The sequence below is a fragment of the Marmota monax genome, unplaced genomic scaffold, assembly GCF_021218885.2.
Source record: "Marmota monax isolate L192 unplaced genomic scaffold, Marmota_monax_Labrador192_F-V1.1 WCK01_AAM20220418_F8-fsc00046, whole genome shotgun sequence".
NCBI classification, from domain to species: Eukaryota; Metazoa; Chordata; class Mammalia; order Rodentia; family Sciuridae; genus Marmota; species Marmota monax.
Window position 1 is genome coordinate 3,245,541 of NW_026692486.1, and position 18,937 is coordinate 3,264,477.

Sequence of the window (18,937 nt, forward strand, 5' to 3'; positions counted from 1 at the left end):
TTTTAATCTATTCATCTATTGATGGGCATCTAGGCTAATTCCATCTCTTACTATTTTGAATTGTGCCACAATAGACATGGTGTGAAGTTATTTCTTTTGTATGCTGACTTCATTTCCTTGGGTTATATATCCAGGAGTGGGATAGCTAGATGATATGGTAGTTCTATTTTTACTTCCTTGAGGATCCTCCATACTGTTTTCCATAGTGACTGTACAAATTTACATTCCTACAAACAGTATATAAGGGTGCCTTTTTTCCTACAACCTCACCAACATTTTTTTTCCCATACTGGAAATTGACCCCAGGAGTGCTCTACCACTGAACTACATTACCAGGCCTATTTATTTTTATTTTGAAGCAGAGTTTCTCTTAAGTTGCCAGGATTAGACTGTAACCTGTGATCCTTCTGCTTCAGCCTCCTGAGTAGTTGGTGTGTAACCCTGCACCTGGCTTACTTTTTTGATAGTGGCTGTTCTAACTGGGATGAGATGAAATCTCAATGTTGTTTTGATTTGCGTTTCCCTGATGGCTAAAGATATTGATCATTCTCATATATTTATTGGACATTTGTACTTACATTTGTGAAGTGTGTTTTCAGATCATTTGCCCATTTATTGGTTGGATTATTATTTTTTTCTTATTGTTGTTGTTAAGTTTTTTTGATTTTTTTTTTTTTTTTTTTTTTGTGTGTGTACCAGGGATTGAACTAGGGATGCTTGACAACTGAGCCACATCCCAGTCCCCACTCCTCTTTTTGAGATAGAGTCTCACTAGGTTGCATAGGGCCTTGCTAAGTTTCTGAGACTGGTCTTGAATTGCCATCCTTCTGCCTCAACATCCTGAATTGCTGGAATAACAGGCATGTGCCGCTGTGTTTGACTTGAGTTATAGTAACCTTATGTCAGCTGAATAGCTGCCAAAGTTTTTCTCCTATCCTGTAGTTTGTCTCTTTAGATTTTCCTTTGCTGTTTGGAAACTTTTAAATTTGCTTTAATCCCATTTGTCAAATTTTGCCTGTTTCTTGGTCTGTTGGGTTCCTAACCAGGAAATCATTATCTGTGCCAATATTTTGAAGGGTTTCTCCTGTGTTTTGTTCTAGTAGTTTCAAAACATCATATCTTATAGTAAGGGCTTTGATCCATTTTGGGCAAGGTGAGAGATAGGGATATAGGGATCTATATGGACTAGTTTGAGGAATATTAGTGTTTATTCTTTTTTAAAAGTCTGATAAAATTTAGCAGTGAATTCATCTTGTTCTGGACTTTCCTTTGTTGGGATACTTTTTATTACTGCTTCATATCATTATTTGTTATTGCTCTATTTTTTAAAATATCCTCTTGGTTCAATTTTGGAAGGGCCTACATTTCCAGAAATTTGTCCATTTCTTCTAGATTTTCCAATTTGTTAACATAACTTTTCAAAATATCATATATATATATATATATATATATGATTTTGTGTGTGTGGTGGTACTGGGTTGGAACCAGGTGTGCTCTACTACAGAGCTCTACATTTCAAGCCATTTTATTTTTTATTTTGAGACAGGATCTCACTAAGTTGTCAAGGCTGGGCTCAAATTTGTGATCCTCCTGCCTCGGTCTCCTGAGTACCTGAGGTTATAGGTATGTGCCACTGCTCCTGGCTTTCTTCAGTGACTCATTATTTAATACTATGTTCAATTTTCATGTGCTTTTATTTCTGCCTCTCCTTTTTTGGGAGGGGGTATCAGGGATTGAATTCAGGGGCACTTGGCCACTGAGCCACATCCCCAATCCTATTTTATTTTTATTTTTTTAAGTTTCTTTTTTTTAATTGGCTGTTCAAAACATTACAAAGCTCTTGACATATCATATTTCATACATTTGATTCAAGTGGGTTATGAACCCCAATCCTATTTTGAATTTTATTTAGACACTGGGTGCTCAGCTATAATTTCTGCAGCTTCTCTTGCTGCTGATTTTGTTTCCTTCCACTGTGATCAGATAAGATGTAAGAAATTATTACATTTTTTTGAATTTGTTAAGACTTGCTTTATAGAATAATAAACAATCTGTTTTGGGAAAGGTTCTATGGGCTGATGAAAAGAATGTGTGTTATGCAGCTCTTGGGTGGAATATTCTATAGATGTCTATTAAGTCCATTTGATCTATCATATAACTTAAATCTGATGTTTCTTTGTTGATTTTTTTTTGTCTAAATGATCTATTTATTGGTGATAGTAGTATATTGAAGTTACCCATGTTATTTATTGGGACCTATTTTACTTTTGATGTCTACTGGTATTTTTTTTTAATGAAATTGGATGTTCTGATGTTAGTGCATATGTATTTATAATTTTTATATCTTATTCCCTTGATCAGTAGATAGTGAAGTGACCTTTTTTGTCTCTTAACTGATTTTGTCTGAAAGTCTATTTTGTCATATATAACTACAGCTATTCCTACTTGCTTTCACATTCCATTTGCTTGGAATATCCTTTTCTATACTTTCACTTTGCAGGTTAGGTAAGTTTCTTATATGCAGCTGTGTTAGTCAACTTTTTTTTGCTGTGACCAAAATACTTGGCATAAACAACTTGAGGAGTAAATGTTTATTTTGGCTTATGGTTTCAAAGGTTTCAGTTCAGGGTTGGACAGTTTTGTTGCTTTGGGCCTGAGATGAGGCAGAACACCATGGTGGACGGGCATGGCAGAGAAAATCTGCTCAGTTCTTGGAGTGGTGGTGGTGGTGGAGGAATTGGATAGAAAATAAACCCTTCCGGGACACACTCCTATGACCTGCTTCCTCCAATCACATCCCAACTGCTTACAGTTTTTATATCCTTCTAGTAGTCCTTTAAATTATTAACCCACCAAACAGATTCATCTGCTAATGAGAGTATTGTCCTCGTGATCCAATCATTTCCCTAAAGCCCCACACCTGGACATGGCTATTGTAGGGACTAGATCTTAAACAGATGAACTTTGGAGAGACATTGTAGATTCAAACTGTAATAGCAGTGTATTATTGGGTCTTGTGTCCCCTGCTCCCTCCCAGACAGGGTCTTGGTTTTTAATCTATCAGATGGTCTGTGTCTTTTTATTGGAGAATTAAGACCAATCACATTCAGAGTTATTGAAAGTTATATGATCATTTATATGTTATATGCTTACTTAATGCTTTTCATGGAAGGTATTTTTTCTTCTTATTTATTCTGAAGGCTAACCTTGCTGGGTATAGTATTTTTGGTTGGCAATTATTTTCTTTAAAGACTTGAAATGTATTGTTTCATGTACTCCTGGCCTTCAGAGTTTCTGGTAAGAAATCTTCTGTTAGTCTAATGGATTTGTCTTGAAACGTGATTTGGTGCTTCTCTTTCGCAGCTTTTAATATTCTTTATTTCTTCTGTAGTTTTGGAAATTTAAGTATAATATATTGTGGATATGTTCTTTTCTGGTTATGTTTATTTGGAGTTCTAAATGCCTCCTATACTTGGATGTCCAAGTCTTTCCTAAGATATGGGACATTTTCTGCTATTATTTCACTGGCTATGTTTTCTGTATCCATGGATGCTTGATCTTTTAATGCTGTCCCAGAGATCTTGTATGCTCTCTTCATTCATCTATTCTTTTTTTTTCTTTAGTACTATGAACATTAGGAAGTGACAGATTACCTTGTTTGTTCTTATTTCTTGTCCATCTATGTTGAGATTATGTTATGCTCGAATTCAGGACCCCCGAAGACTACCAGAGACCCAAGATAGATGTAAGCAGCAAAGAGGTGTTTATTGCAAGCTAGCTCGGTCCTCCGCACGCACACACAGCAACTGGTGACGCTGAGAGACCCCGAGCCCAGGGTTTGCAGCATTTTTATACATTCTTTGGAGAGGGCAGGGACTTCACATACATCATAGCAAATCATCACACACCGCGGGAAAATCAAATAACAACTCTAAAACATGATTAGCACATTCACTGGCGGGAACAAGTTGGATAGGGGTGATTGTTCAGTACAAAAGGGGTATTCCTTTGAACTGATTGGTTTAAGCCAAGAGGGGTGTATGTGCTGAACTACATGGTTTCCCAACAGGTTATCAACTACCATAAACTACTGGGAGGGTCATCTGGCATCCCAGGTATTTCCCTGTCTCATGCTGATTGGTGGCTGCTAGGGGGTTGCTATGGATCTCCACCTAGCCTGACTGAGTCAGGGACACCTGGCGCAGCAGATCTCTCCTGTTATTTGTAGATAAACAACTTAGCAGGGTAGGAATGTGCCTAGGAGTGCTCTGTGGGTTTTTCCAAGGACAAAGGTTATGTCCCTTCCTTGGACAGGCTTTGCTCTGAGGTAGAGGCTGGTTTTTCAATATGCACATCTGTTGGGGTCAGTATCTCTTCTGTTTTTATGGTATGCATTTTTCTTAAGCCAGTGTGACTGCAGTGGTTTGTCATATAGTATGTTTATTTCTAATCTGACTCCATAGTGTAATCTCCCTGTAGCTTGTTTGGTTGTGATTTGTGGATTAGGGCACAGAGCATACTATATTGAATTTGAAAAGATACACTATCTCAGCAAGACTTGTAAGAGTGGAGAATTCTTGTACTTCAGATAGATATGGTATAGATAGCAGAGTATGTGGGATGTGACCTCTGGGTACTTCAATTTTGGGAGTGGTAGCCTCTATCTGGAGTTGGGGTTTTCCATAAGTACTGTTGATGGCAGTAGCACTATTATTTGAAAGTGATTTTGATGCTGATTTTTTCAGTGTTGTTGAAGAGCCTGAAGCTCCTGTCTTCTTATTGGAGACTGAACTTGGAATGACAACTTCTCCTCTGTGGGACTCATCTTCAGATGTAATAGCCCTGCATGATCTGACCAGGTGTGGCCAAGAATGATGTAGAGGATCTACATAGATGTAATGACATTGTGTTTTTCTTCTCTAATATGACTGTGGGAATAACACAGGATACAGTCCAGGATACAGTCCCCAGCCTTCCTTATCTGTGCACACCTAGTATGGAAGGTCAGTTGAGAGCTTATGTCCCCCTTTTCTTTAAGCAGAAGTGTCTGCCAGGATCTTAGCAGGACTGGGTTATGGTTGGTGCTGGGCTTAATTCCTCTCATCTGAGCTGGGAATGTTGTCAGAGACATCAGCACTTCCCTGATGCATCTGAATCCCTGGGTTCAATTTCTCATCACTGGAAAAAATAAAAGAGAGAGAGAAAGAGAGAAATAATTAAAACTACCTAAAAACAAAAAGAGAATGGATAGGGAAAATGATATTAAAAATAAAAGGGAAAAATATGAGAAAGAAAAAAAAGGAAAAATTAAAAATGAAACAAAAGTAAGGAAAAAAAGATAGAATAGAGAACAACAACAACAAATTCCTCCAAGGCACTCAAACATGTTTCTTACTAGGACTTCTAAGGTTGGAATTCACCAGGTATGGGGATAGTAGTGTGGTTCAACTACTGCTTGCTGTAGTTCCTCTCAGCTCTTGCCAAGTGAGTTTGGGGTGGTATCCAGGTTGTGCCCTGGGTATCTTGCTGAATAGGTTGAGGCAGAATGTTGATCTTGAAGGGGTATATATATTCTCTCACAAGGCTTTTAGTCTGTGCGCCTGGGGGCGTGGCGATTGTTGGAACCACAACAAGCCCTTCTCCTCAGCTGAATTTTGGCAGAATGTGGTCTGTGCCAGGTGTATGTTTGCTTCTGAGGGTTTTAATCTTTGTGCTGGGTGGCCTGGTGAATGGCAAAACTGTAGCGGATCCCCAGAATTTCTCCAAGGGTAGGGGGAGCAATTGAACCACTGAGTTCTGAACTGAAAGGGATGATACAAGGACTTGGCAGTCAGCTAGCCTTCATCCTGGCACCTTCAGACCTGGTCATGCAGAAGCACACTCGATTGGTTTGTTCATGTTGTAGAGGTCAGAATTGCTGAACTGCTGTGCCCTCCACTCCTTCTAGTTGCAGCTGGGTGGAGACACTCCCTTAAGCCTCACTTGTCTCATGTGGCCACTGCCCATCTAGTCAGTGCAGCAAATGTCCACCGGAACCCTGAGATGTGATTATACAAGATTTTCTGACCCCCAGAGCAGTTTGGTCTCTGACAGTAGGACCCATCTCAAGGGCTCCTAGCTAAAGCACTGTTTGCTGAGGTGAATTTCTTCTCTAAAGCTAACTTGTAATGCATAGTCCTTGTCACCTATTTATTTAAGTTGTTTGTCCGTAGGGTGCTGTCCTCTGTGCCATATTGCAACTTTTTCTCTTTCACCTTTACACCCTTGGAAGGGAGAGTCCCCTTTCCCCAGCTGAGCTTCCAGACACTGGGAATTCTCTTGTTGTGTTATTATCCCTACTCTCTGGCTTTCACCAGGTTTTGTTTCCTTTGCTGTCAATTTACAATGTTTATGCATAGCCACTAACCCCAAAAGCAGTTACACAACTGTTGCTTTGTTTCCACCCCTGGGAGGAGAAAACTAGTACTGGGTGTCACTATTATTTTATCTTGAGCCTTCAGGGTTTTTTCTTTCTAGTCTTTAAAAATTTAGAATAGTTCCTTAGCTTTTTGAGAGATATCCTTTAATTTGAGTTTTACTGATGTTTCCTCATGTTAGAGACAGGTTGTGCATTTGGGGAAGGAGAATTACATTAAATACTGCTGTGTCCTCAGTGTACCACAGTCAGAAGGTGCTTGATGTTGGTTTGTCTCGTTATTTATGATGTTAATTTTTGTCACTTGTCTAAAGTGGAGTCCACCCATCTTTTCACTGCAAAGGTATTGTATTTTCCTTTGTAATTAATAAATAATGGTGGGGAGATAATTTGAGATTATGAAAATATCTTATTCCCTTACTCACAATCCACACATCTAGCATCTGTTGATATATCTTGCTTGAATCAATTTTTCCTATGATGGTTGCAAAATGAGGTTTTCCCAATGCCATCATTCTTTATATATTTCTTAGAAAACATTCTATTTTAAAAAGCTGTCATTACTTATTTACTTATTTATTTATTAGCATGAGTACATTATTTCTTATTTTATTCAATGGGTTGTAAGCTAGCACTATAATTGATTTTGATGCTCAATTTTCCTGAGATTTGGCCTGTGGGAATCCTGTTGGCTCTTTCAATGTGGCTTCCATCATTTAAGAGAGCAATTCCTTACTTTCTGGCACAAGATGTTCTAGGCTCATCTTATGTCTTCCTTTTCCCAGGCCCAGACTCAACAATTTCTCTAAGGAACTCTGATTTTTTAAAATGATATTTCAAATTCAAGTTCTGTTATGAGTTGTGCTCTTTCATTGCTACTGGAGTTTTATTATTTCTAGGTCTTTTCAGTGATAACATTAGAAAAACATGTTTATGCTGGGCATGGTGGTACATGCCTGTAACCCCAGCAACTCAGAAGGTAGAGGCAGGAGGATTGCAAGTTCAAAGCCAGCCTCAGCAATTTAGTGAATCCCTAAGCAACTCAGTGAGACCCTGTCTCTAAATAAAATACAGAAAAGGGATGGGAGATGTGACTCAGTGATTAAGTGCCTCTGGGTTGAATCCCTAGTACCAAAAGCAAACAAACAAACAAAACAAAACAAAGAAAAACATGTTTATTAGAAATGATGAATTCATAATTATGCTTCATTCTCATGTCAAGGTTATTCCTTGGCTTTTCTATAAAAATATTTACTTTGAAATTTTTTCAAACAAATACTCATTTACTTAGTCCTGTAATTTATACCAACCAGTTTCAGTATTGCTATATCCATAATACTCTGAAAAATAAACCTATTGAGAAGAGTTCAAGATCTGAATGCACTCATTTTGTTTTAGATTATGTGTGTGTATGTGTGTATAAATTATATAGAGTTGAAGTTTTGTATTCCCAAGTTACTTGGAATAGTTTTTTCCTACTTTCCCCTACCTCAGGTGACTATGCTCTTCAATTGAAGTACTATTGAGTCCATTTGCTTCTGTTTGTTTTTTCCTCATCCCTGTTTAGCTAATTTTATTTTCTGAATACAAAAATATTATATGATTCAAAAAATCAGAACTATATTAAAAGATATATTCAAAGATGTACCATTTCTTCTCCTACTCCTTCTACTCAATTAGCTTCCCCCACTTCTTAGAAGTAATCAGTTTTATTCATTTCTGATGTATCCTTCCTGTGATTCTTATCTTGGCCAAAATAAGCAGAAAAAAAAATGGAATGTGCATGAGTTTGCATGGTATCCTTGTGCAGGGACCATGCTTGTCTCTTCTGTATGATTACAATTTCAGTGTATATAGTACTGAAATAAATACTTAATGTGCTTTTAATAGTAGCTGGAAGTAAGAGTAGGTCAAAGTAAGAGTAGAACAGTAATAGGATTCAAGGGCAAGGGGCAGGACTCCAGATTGGGGAGGCAGTACAGTGTAATGAATAAAGCTGGGACTGTAGAATCAGACAAGCCTGTGACGCTGGGAAAGTCACTGAACCTTTCTGAATCTTCTCTCAAATATTAGAACCTACCTTATAGGGTTATTTGAGAGATATAAAGATAATACATGAAAATACCTGACAGTGTTCTTAATTGGTAGCTAATACTTTAATCATAAAATTAGTAACAATAAATCATTACATAATTAGGAGAGAGAGAGAGAGAGAGAGAGAGAGAGAGAGAGAGAGAGAGAGAGAGATGGCAGATAGATGCTTTCTGTAGTTTTCCACGATTCTCACAGGTGAAACTCCTCAGGTGAAAAGACAGTGGACCTAAACAGTCCTGATTTTAACATCCAGGTCTCAACATTTCCCAGGACAAAAAGTATATACATAACTTCATTAGAAAATTTAAAGAATGCTTATAATGAAACCAATTTCTAGTCTAGTCTGAGACAGGAACTGGAAAATATGTCCTGTAAAGGGCCAGATAGTAAATATTTTGTGCTTTGTGGGTTGTACAGCCTCTGTTGCAACTACTCAATTATGTCAACGACTTAGTCACCATAGCCATGGGCAATACTTGAGTGAGTATGGGTGTTTCCCTGTGGGACCAACCTTACTTACAGATACTGTGATTTAGGTTTCATATAATTTTCACATTATAAATATTGTTTTGATTTTTAAAAACCATTCAAAAAAGAGTAAAAACCAGCTGAGGTAAGTGGTACATGCCTGTTGATCCCAGAGACTTGGAAGGCCAAGGGAGGAGGACTGTGTTTGAGGCCAGCCTCAGCAACTTATTGAGTCCTTGTCTCAAAATAAAAAATAAAAAGGACTGGGGATGTAGGTTGGTGATAGAGCACCCCTGGGTTCAGTCCCCATTGCTACCTCATTCTTCACTCTACCTATTTAGGAGGCTAAGTTCCAGGTAACCCATTCTATAAATAATCAATGTCTCCAAGTTTGCTTCTAAATCTGGCCCAACTTCTGGTTTTTCTCTCTAAGTTTCTCATACTGATTTTCCCTTCTTTCATCCCAGATTCTCTGCCTGGATTCTTACCCTGCTGCCTGCTCTGACTCCTGGTAACTGCCTTTCCTCCTTTGGTCTGGGTCCTCTTCTAGTGACAGTTATACCTACTCAGTAGCCCGGGCAATGAGAAATTGCTATTACTCCAACCTTTATTTCAGGAGTAAGGGTGAGGTCTTTTACTTATTAATTTTATATAATGCTTATTTTTAATAAACTCATAAAAATAAGTCTGAAAAAGTAAAAATAGCATGTGGTAGAACACTGAAATTTGCATGGTATAATTAATCAAATATAAAATAGTTTCAAGCTATATCAAGAGATAAATTAGAATAAAAGGTAAGAAAACAGTCCAAGTTAAATTCTTTAATACCTTTAAAATGGTTATGTAACAGCATGTTTAAATTTTTTTCTTTAGACTCTAATCTGTTGCTTAATCTTGTTTATTTTTCTGTGGCAGTTTAGAAAATGTAGTTGTATTGAATGGTATGTTCTGATTACTTTTGTTTTTGTTAACTATGGAAGTCTAATAAGGATTTCTAATAAAACAATGCCAGATTATGCAATTTCTGGTTTCTTTGCTTTATAATTAACAATTTGTCATGATAAATAATAAACTCTGTTTAAATTGGTATTATTTTCCATTTGCATGTAGCGTGCTAATACTGTAACAATGAACATAGCAATATTCTTAAAATTTAAGTGTAAAAAAGGAAATCTACTCACATTTTTCATAAAAAAATCCCAACCTTCTCAGGTTCATCTTTTATAACTTTTTTTTTTTTGATGATGATATCATGGAGATGCTGAGGTACATGAGATCAGTTTCTCTCATTGGACACAATGATCAATCAGAAGATGTTACACGTCCATGTGGCAAGGATGGGGAATACACCAGCTTTTTTGAAGTAGCAGCAGCACCTGACGTTTGTCCTGTCATTCCTGTGAAGGATTTGTGACTCCTGAGGCAGCTGATGGCCTTTATTTTGACCCACTTGTTGTCACTGTGGAAGTACTTGTACATTCATGCAGGAGTGTTACCCTTGCATAGTTTTCTAGAGCTCTTGTCCCTAAAATCCTTCCAGAAATTCTTGGTGCCATCTTAGGAGCCTGTATGAGTCAGGATTCTATAGAGGAACAGAATCAACAGGAAGTATAAGTGGGATCAGTGGTGCTATACTAGACTGAAGGCTTCTGGAGAATCACTGGCAGAGTCAGTTGATTGCAGCAGCAATCAAAAACCTATTCAAGAAGAATCAAGCTTGCATCTGCTGCTGCTTCCTTGCTCTTCCAACTTACATTCCATCCAATTCATGGTCCTATTGGATGGTGCCACTCATGCGTAGGGAGGGTCTCCACTTCAGTTGATTATCCCACATGCTAAGATACATCCTCATTGATACACCCGAAAACCTCTTACTCATTGGCATCTCTTAATCCAATCAAGTTGACAATTCAAATTAACCATTACAGGACCTTAGATCTAATACTGAGACTCTATATAACCGATGCATTATAGAGAAGATTGAAGAAAGATGAGTTTCACGTTTCTACTTTAGTCTTGAGTTCTCATCTAAAATAGACCAAGGAAGAACAATAGTATAAAATCACTCTTACTGACTCCCAAATGATAACCACACTTATCTCTTATTACGTGTCAGTCTTCTTAGTCAAGATCATACCATTTGAATCTTTGCATTTGTAAATAAGGTTTAAAAAATGTAGCCAATAGAAAAATCTTAAGCTTTATATTTCTGTAGTGGGTCTCATGTTGAAATGATTCAACAATCATTTACAGAAGGATTTTCTGTGCAGGCATTGTGCCATGTAAAGGACTACAATGATGTGTAAGACTCTCTGTCCCCAAGGATATCACAATTTAGCTATGGTAAGTGAGAAGAAAAGGAGCAACTGCACTGTGATTTGTTGAATCTAGGACATCACTTGGTTTTCCTCAAGCCTCCGTCTTCCTGATCTACCAAAAATGTTGTTAGAATTAAATTAAATAGCAAGTGTAAAGTGCTTAGCTTAAAGCTCAGTGTATATAGCAAAAGTATTGTAGAAGATGACAGTGGCACCTTACTCATTCCTGTGGGAGGAAGTTAGGGAAAGCTTCCCAGAGGACGAGGTAACTGTGAGGTAATTGAATTCTGAATGATAAGGAAGATGAAGAATGATTGGCAGTTAGATGGTATGGTTTTTTATTGTTTGGTCTTCCTTCTTTAACTGAGCCTTAGCTGCATTGTTAGTATGTCTATACAATGGATATAATATGTCAGGAGCATGAAAAGTAATGCCACAGAGTTATTTTTTATAACATCATCAATTTTCTTTCTTTCAGAGAATTAAAGATGGTAGCATTATTGACTCAGTTAAAACAATCTGTGTGGGGGATCATATTGAATCCATAAATGGAGAAAATATCGTTGGGTGGCGTCACTATGAAGTTGCTAAGAAGTTAAAGGAATTAAAAAAAGAGGAACTCTTTACCTTGAAGTTAATAGAACCCAAGAAGGCATTTGGTAAGTTTTGTGTGGGTGTGCGCGTACACGAATCATCTCTTCCTTTCATCTAACTTTTCAAGGAAACGAGTACTGTTATGTGATGCCATGTGCTTTTAGTATTTCATCTTATCTAACACATCAACTTGGGACATAGAGAATGACAGAGTGCTGTGCTTACAGGGACAACAACTACTGAAGGAGGAAAAATAAAGCCTTGTAGAAGGACATTTTCTAAACAAACATTTGGAATGACAAAGACTAATGTCTAGTGACTAAATTTGATGTGGCTGTTCCAATCTCTGAGAATAGCACATTGTATTGTTTTCATTTTGCTGAGCAGTAAGATTTTTGATTGAGCACTTTAAACCATAATAACTGTTGTTCATGGACCTCAGCAGCAAAAAGTTTTAGTTATACACAGAATTGGTATTTAAAATAGTTATCTAGTCTATTTTAAAGACCTCCTTCACCTCTACTTTTCCTCCATTGGCATTTTGAATTTGGCAGCTTGGAACAGTATGAAATTACTCCCTGGTTGATGTGACATCTGTACTTGCCTAGTTTTAGCCACGGCAGCTGTATTACAACTGTCGTTCAAACCCCCAGGGCCATCTCATCTACATGAGAATGTGCCAGCTTCCCTCTCACTACCCAGCACTATTTTAATAAGCCAGATGAAGGCCTTGTGTTCACCAGTGTTAAAATATCTTTGGCAGAATCATTCCAAGCCTGCCCTTACTCATCCGTGACCCCACCCACCCCATGTTCTTTCCTTTGCTCACAGAACACAAATATGCCTTCTAGTTGTTTCTAATGCCATTTTCTCAAGGCAGTTAGTGAAAGTGGTGGGAGAATGTAGTGGGTCTGGGGAATCACATTTTCCTTGTTTTAGCAAGTAAGCTACATCTATGGAATCAGGAAGTTTTCTCTGCTCCCACAATTCTGTGCCACTTCATGGAGATATAGTAAAGGTTACATTGCTTGTGGGAGATGGAGTTCCATAGCAGGTATAAGAAAAGAGTGCCTTCTGCCTGTGCTGCACCTGGAGGGAGCACTCTAGGAAGCTGCTGTGATTCTGCCTGGTACCTGCAGCATCTGCTCTCCCTCCTACAGAAGAAGGCCAGTGGCCCCCAGGCTGCTCTCCAGCAGCTTCTTTTGGAAGGTCTTCGTTTGGTAGTCCAGCTCCCCCGATGGCGTGGCATATGGACTAATAGGGCAAAGGAGATTTGAGATAAATATTCTTATTTGATTTAGGTTTTTTTGTAAATTAAAGCTATTCTCTTAGTACAACTGAAGAAATATGAACTCTTCCTATATTTTTTTCTAACATATATTGTGTTTTCCAGAGTTAGTTATTTTCAGTTATTTCCTGTTTATGCATATATCTTTTGGTTCTTTTATCTTTGTAGAAAGTTGCTATTTGTCTGAGTGTTACAGATGTTATTGTATTTAGCCATTATTGTCCTATAATTATAGTTCTCTCTTTGATATCAGAGACATGTGACGTAGTTAATGTACTTACTTAAGTATCTAGCTACTATTGAACCTGCTCCTTATTGTCTAGTGAATTTCACAGATATATCTGAGATGCACCCTGGCTAGGATTTTTTGGATAGGGGTATGTATTTCAGTATCTCAAATTCTGTTGGTGCTGTGGGCTAGGATACCTGGAGATTGATTTTGGAGCAGTGATAGCTTTTTGTTTTCAAGCCTACTAGTCTACATTTTTCCTCTGTGGCTTGACCCTTGACTCTAGCCCTAGCTTTAGAAGAAAGCTTTACTGCTTTGCCCATCCTCTAGCCCTTAATTTTGTTACTTTTCTTTTTGCTTCTGGGATAAAGGCAAAGCTGGTCTGTTTCTCATCCTCTGGCTTCATCCCAATGCTTAGTTCTTTGCCAGGGAGGGAGATTATATCAGAAGGTACTTGGGGGATCAGGCTTCCCCCAATTCTCTTGGTTGCAATCTTATCTTTTGCTATGTTTCCTTCCTTTCTCCTTGTATTTTCTAGCATTATCATTGACTCAGGGCCAAAAATTCAAATTTCATAACCTTTTATTAATTATCTGCCTCTCTATTATCTAGAATTTCTACTAGGAAACAGGGTCAGTCTAAGTCAGGAAGGGTTTTTTTTTTTTCTTTTTTTGGTACCAGGGATTGAACCCAGAGGGGCTTAACCAGTGAACCACATCCCTAACTTTGCAACAGGAGCTTGCAAAATTGCTTAGGGTTTTACTAAATTGCTGAGGCTGGCTTTGAAATTTTGATCCTCTTGCCTCAGCCTCTCAAGCTGCCGGGATTACAGGTATGCACCACCGCACCTGGCCCATTTCTAGGATCTTACCAAGAACAGTCAGAAGTGGCCACATACTCCAGTATTTTGATATTTTCCTACCAACTTCCCTACAGGTTTAGGCAGGAGAGGCATGTGAGTGAACTATATCCTCAAATACTTTGTTCTGCCATGGCATAATGATTGTGAGCACAACATCTTTATAGCAAATAGGGGAATCCTTACTACCTGATTCCATTTCCATATTTTAGGACCACTACTTCCACATTCCACTTCTAGAGGCCCTATATATGTTAAGATTCACTATGTAATTTAAGGGAAAAGCATTTGTTGGAAATCTACCAGGTAGGTCTCAAACAAAAATAGTTGACCAAGCCTTGGGAAAGTCAGTAACTTTCAGGGATGTGTATACCAGGAAGCTTTAATGGCATAGGATTGATGGACTTCCCTCCAATGATTTTTCGTGTCACTCTACATAGGATTCAAATTCCTAGAATGTGGGGGAACTGATTATGTCATTTGCCCATCCTGAAACTGGGGAAGGCAGACTATGTGATTGATAGCTCTACCAAAATCACACAGAACAGAGAGGGGGAAGTTTCCTTTTGGGTAGGAAAAAAGCAGCAGATGCCCAGCTTATCCTTTATCCTACACCGTTACTCCTTGTTTTGAAGGCAGAGCAGTGTTGGTTTTCTTTTAACCTCGAATCTGACTCTAGCCAAGCTGTCTGCAAATATTAGAATAGATCTGGAGAGAAGAGGATATTGTCAACGGCTTTGGATATCTGTCCTTAAGGATTTCATTTTTATGCTATGAATAGAGTGCCACATAAATAGGTGTTTGGCAGTGAACTAGCTAGAGATGATGACAGCAACAAACACTGTTTCTGGGAAAGAGTAAAACCTAATTTTTCTTGGTGCTGGCCATGGGATTTTGAGGCTACAGATTTGGACCGTACTTCTGGGAAGTCCTTCACTTTTGTATCCCACACATGATTTGCTGAGAATCTCCTGTGTTCCAGGTGTTCTGATAGGTGCAATGGAGCCTAAGAAGGAAACCCAAGTTCCTGCTTTTTGAGGAGCTCACAGTCCAATAGGTAGTTATGGACTGAATTGTATCCTACAAAATTCGTATGTTGAAATGCTAATCAGCAGTCCTTCTGAATGAGACCGAATTTGGAGTTAGGGCCTTTAAAGAGGCAATTATGTTAGAATGAGGTCATTAGGGTGGACTCTAACCCATTCTGACTCGTGCATCTATGAGAAGTGGAAATTTGGACACAGACACACTTAGAGGAAGAATGCTATTTGAAAATGAAGTTAGGCATTTATTTATAAGCAAAGGAGAGTGGCTTCAGAAGAAATCAGTGCTGGGGACACCTTAATCTTGTACTTCTAGCCTCAGAACTATGAGAAAATAAACTTATATTGTTGAAGCCACCCATTTTGAAAATTAACACAGAGGCCAATAGGCAAGGATAAAAAAGTACAATGCCAGGTCTTTGGTAGGGGAAGTAGATCTTGAACTCCCTAACAACCCAGAATGGACTGGTACTTTAGCAGTTGTCTGGCCCTGGACAAGTGGCAAGAACATACTGATATTTCAGCTCAACACTTCTTGAGCATTTAGAATATACTGGTATTAGGGTGCTAATTACCCTGGATAATAATAGTCACCATTACTGAGAACCTACTGTATACCATGACCACATTACGTGCTTAGTACATGCTGAATAAGATCCAGATCTTATTCCAGTGAGAGGAAATAGACATGAAAAGAAAGACGTTCAATAAAGGGTTTAGATGTATGAAAGTGGGAGGCATCAAGTCTACATAAGGAATTTTCCCTACTGAAGGGATTTGAGAAAGAAATCAGGAAAATAACTCCATTCACAGTGGCTTCAGCAGCAGTTGCCACACTACCACTTAGGAATAAATCTAACCAAGGAAACACCTCTACAAGGGAAATTACAGAACAATGGAAAAAGAAGATGACACTGGAAGATGATAAGACCCCTCCTCCCTACCCCTGCATGTTTATGAATAGGCTGAATTAATATTGTTAAAATGATTGCTGGGAGCAGTGGCACATGCCTATAATCCCAGTGCCTCTGGAGACTAAGGTATATGGATGACATATTCAAGGACAATCTCAGCAATTTAGCAAGACTTTCAGCAGCTTAGTGGGATCTTATCTCAAAATAAAAAGGGCTAGGAATGTAGCTCAGTGATAAAGCTCGCTTGGGCTCAATCCCCAGTACTGAGGAAAAATAAAAAGCTATATTATCAAAAGTGATCTGCAGATTCAATTCAATCCCCATCAAAATATCAATGACATTCTTCACAGAACTAGAAAAAGTAATCCTAAAATTCATGTAGAGGAACAAAGACACAGAATAGCCAAAGCAATCCTGAGCAAAAAGACCAATGCTAGAGGCATCACAATACCCAGTTTCAAATGATACTACAGAGCTATAGTAACAAAAACAACATGGTACTGGTGTAAAAACGGACACATAGACCAATAGAATAGAATACAAGACACAGAGACAAACTCACACATCTGTGGTTACCTGATTCTTGACAAAGGTGCCAAAATACATTGGAGAAAAGACAGCCTTTTAACAAATGATGTGGGGAAAACTGGATATCTATATGTAGAAGAATGAAACTAGATCCCTGTCTCTCACCCTGCACAAAAGTCAACTCAAAATGGATAAAAAATCTAGGTATTAGATCAGAAATTTTGCAACTGCTAGAAGAAAACAGAGAAAATTCTTCATGGTATAGGCACAGGCAACAACTTCCTGAGTAGGACCTCTAAAGCTCAGGATATAATGCAGAGAAAATTCTTCATGGTATAGGCACAGGCAACAACTTCCTGAGTAGGACCTCTAAAGCTCAGGATATAATGCCAAGAATCAATAAATGGGAAGGCAATAGGAGATATTAGGGAGTGGAATTGATGAAATTATGTTATATGCATTACACTATAGTGTAATGAAAATAACTATCCTGTATGATTAATATACATGAACAGAAATTTTAAAAAGGGATTTGAGCTGAATCTGAGAAGATGAGTAGGTGCTTTCTCTGTGGGCAGTTGGGGAAGGTTTTCACTGGGAGTAGGAACAGAATGAGCACAGGTGCAGAGGTACGGAAGAGTGTCATATATTTAGGGATATCATGGATGCCTGTGTTTTTGGAATAGATTATAGGTAGTGCTGTCACAAGAGATGAAGCTCAAGTATCAGTAGGGGCCAAATTATCAAGGACATTCTATATGAATATAAAGAGTGGGCAATGGAGAACACATAAAGGGTTTAGGCAATGGGGTTAATGAGTGATTCTCCTACATTGGTAGTGGAAGCCATGCAAATAGATGCAGTCCCTCAGAGTGCTATGAGAAAAAGATGGAAACCAGAGCTGTGGGGGACACCTGCACTAAAGGGCTAGGAAGAGGAGGAGCTGGCCTAGTGAATGGCCCCACATGGAAGATGCAGCATATAAAACAAACCACTTGTCTCAAGAGCAGATGCTCCATCGTAGCTTTCCAAAGCTGGCTTTGGGGCTCTGAGGGAGAATGAAAGGCCATTTAAAAAGATACCCTTAGAATCTCTTGTGTTGGTCAGAGTTTAAATCACTGTTTTCAGCTAGTGCATCTCAACCAGTGTGTTTAGAGTGCAAAGAGGAAGAGTTGAAAATAACACAGTGCTTTGTACTAAGTGAGGGTAAATATTGTTTTTCACATGTATGTGTGTTTCAGTTTCACCATATATGTTTGTGTTTATGGAATTCAATATAAGGCATATATTTCTTACTATGAATCAGCCAAATAAAACAACCCCCCCCCCCAAACAAAGACAAAAAACTGGTTTAAATGACTTCCCTATTGAAAATTTGTTGCTTTGTGGAAATCTTTCCCATACCTAGCATGGTTTCTCCTGGTCAGCTGCATTCTGATCCAGATTTTCCTTCTTCCAGCCCATGAGGTGATGGCAGCCTTCCCAGTTCTTATCAAGTATCAGCTGGAATGTCTCTAGTGGTATTTTTTAGGGCATGGCTCACTTCCTTTCCCCTTTTGCTGATGAAAGGAATATGTCTTCACAATGAGCTCAACCCTGCAATTCACCCTGTGAACCTAGATTTTCCCAAGGCTATGTGAATCCACTCTTCCATGTAAATGACCCAAAGACCGGACTAGTCCGACTGGTTCATTTTCATATGAGACCTCTTAATTGCAGCATAAGAACTATTAAACCTATGAAATTTTGATTTCGTTTTGCTTAAATGAGTTTTGAGTCCATGTATCCTGGAGAATTTGCCCAATTTGTAATTGTTTTCCTTTATGGAAGGAGGTCTGTGAAAGGAGGCCTGGAACATTTCTGTTTTCAAAATCGGCAAGGGAACTGAAAGAAAACACTTACCTCCTAAGACATTTGTTTTGAGGTTAGATTTTGCAGCGGAACTGTGATGCCTTCTTTTAGAGCCTTCATTTCTGTGCTGTGTATCCATCAGATTAGGATGTTAAGTATGTGAAGTGCGTTTCAGTCCTTTGAGTCATTCGCAGCTGGAAGTGTTGGACTTCATCTTCCCAATTCGGCTTAACTGATGTACTTGTTTCAAAAGCTGAGCTTACTTGTCATTAGAAAATAAACTTTAGATTTTAAGTTTTATATGACATTTTAGGCAGATATTTTAAACATTTAAAA

General features: G+C 38.4%; 1 protein-coding gene, 1 long non-coding RNA gene and 1 other non-coding gene across 4 annotated transcripts in view; 2 read left to right on the forward strand and 1 right to left on the reverse strand.

Annotated features, from left to right (window-relative positions):
• Gipc2 (GIPC PDZ domain containing family member 2) overlaps positions 1-18,937 on the forward strand; it is an 84,401-nt gene that overhangs the window by 35,607 nt on the left and 29,857 nt on the right. For both annotated transcript variants that reach the window (XM_058578947.1, XM_046443199.2), the window contains exon 3: positions 11,774-11,954. In XM_058578947.1, coding sequence (XP_058434930.1) covers positions 11,774-11,954 — 181 coding nt within the window. The remainder of the gene's footprint in view (positions 1-11,773; positions 11,955-18,937) is intronic.
• Positions 1,545-9,555, forward strand: LOC131424145 (uncharacterized). Its single transcript, XR_009226694.1, has 3 exons — positions 1,545-1,623; positions 4,746-4,859; positions 9,445-9,555. It is a non-coding gene; the product is annotated as an uncharacterized LOC131424145 (long non-coding RNA).
• LOC124092009 (U6 spliceosomal RNA) lies at positions 8,181-8,285 on the reverse strand. The gene has a single exon (XR_006851483.1). It is a non-coding gene; the product is annotated as a U6 spliceosomal RNA (small nuclear RNA).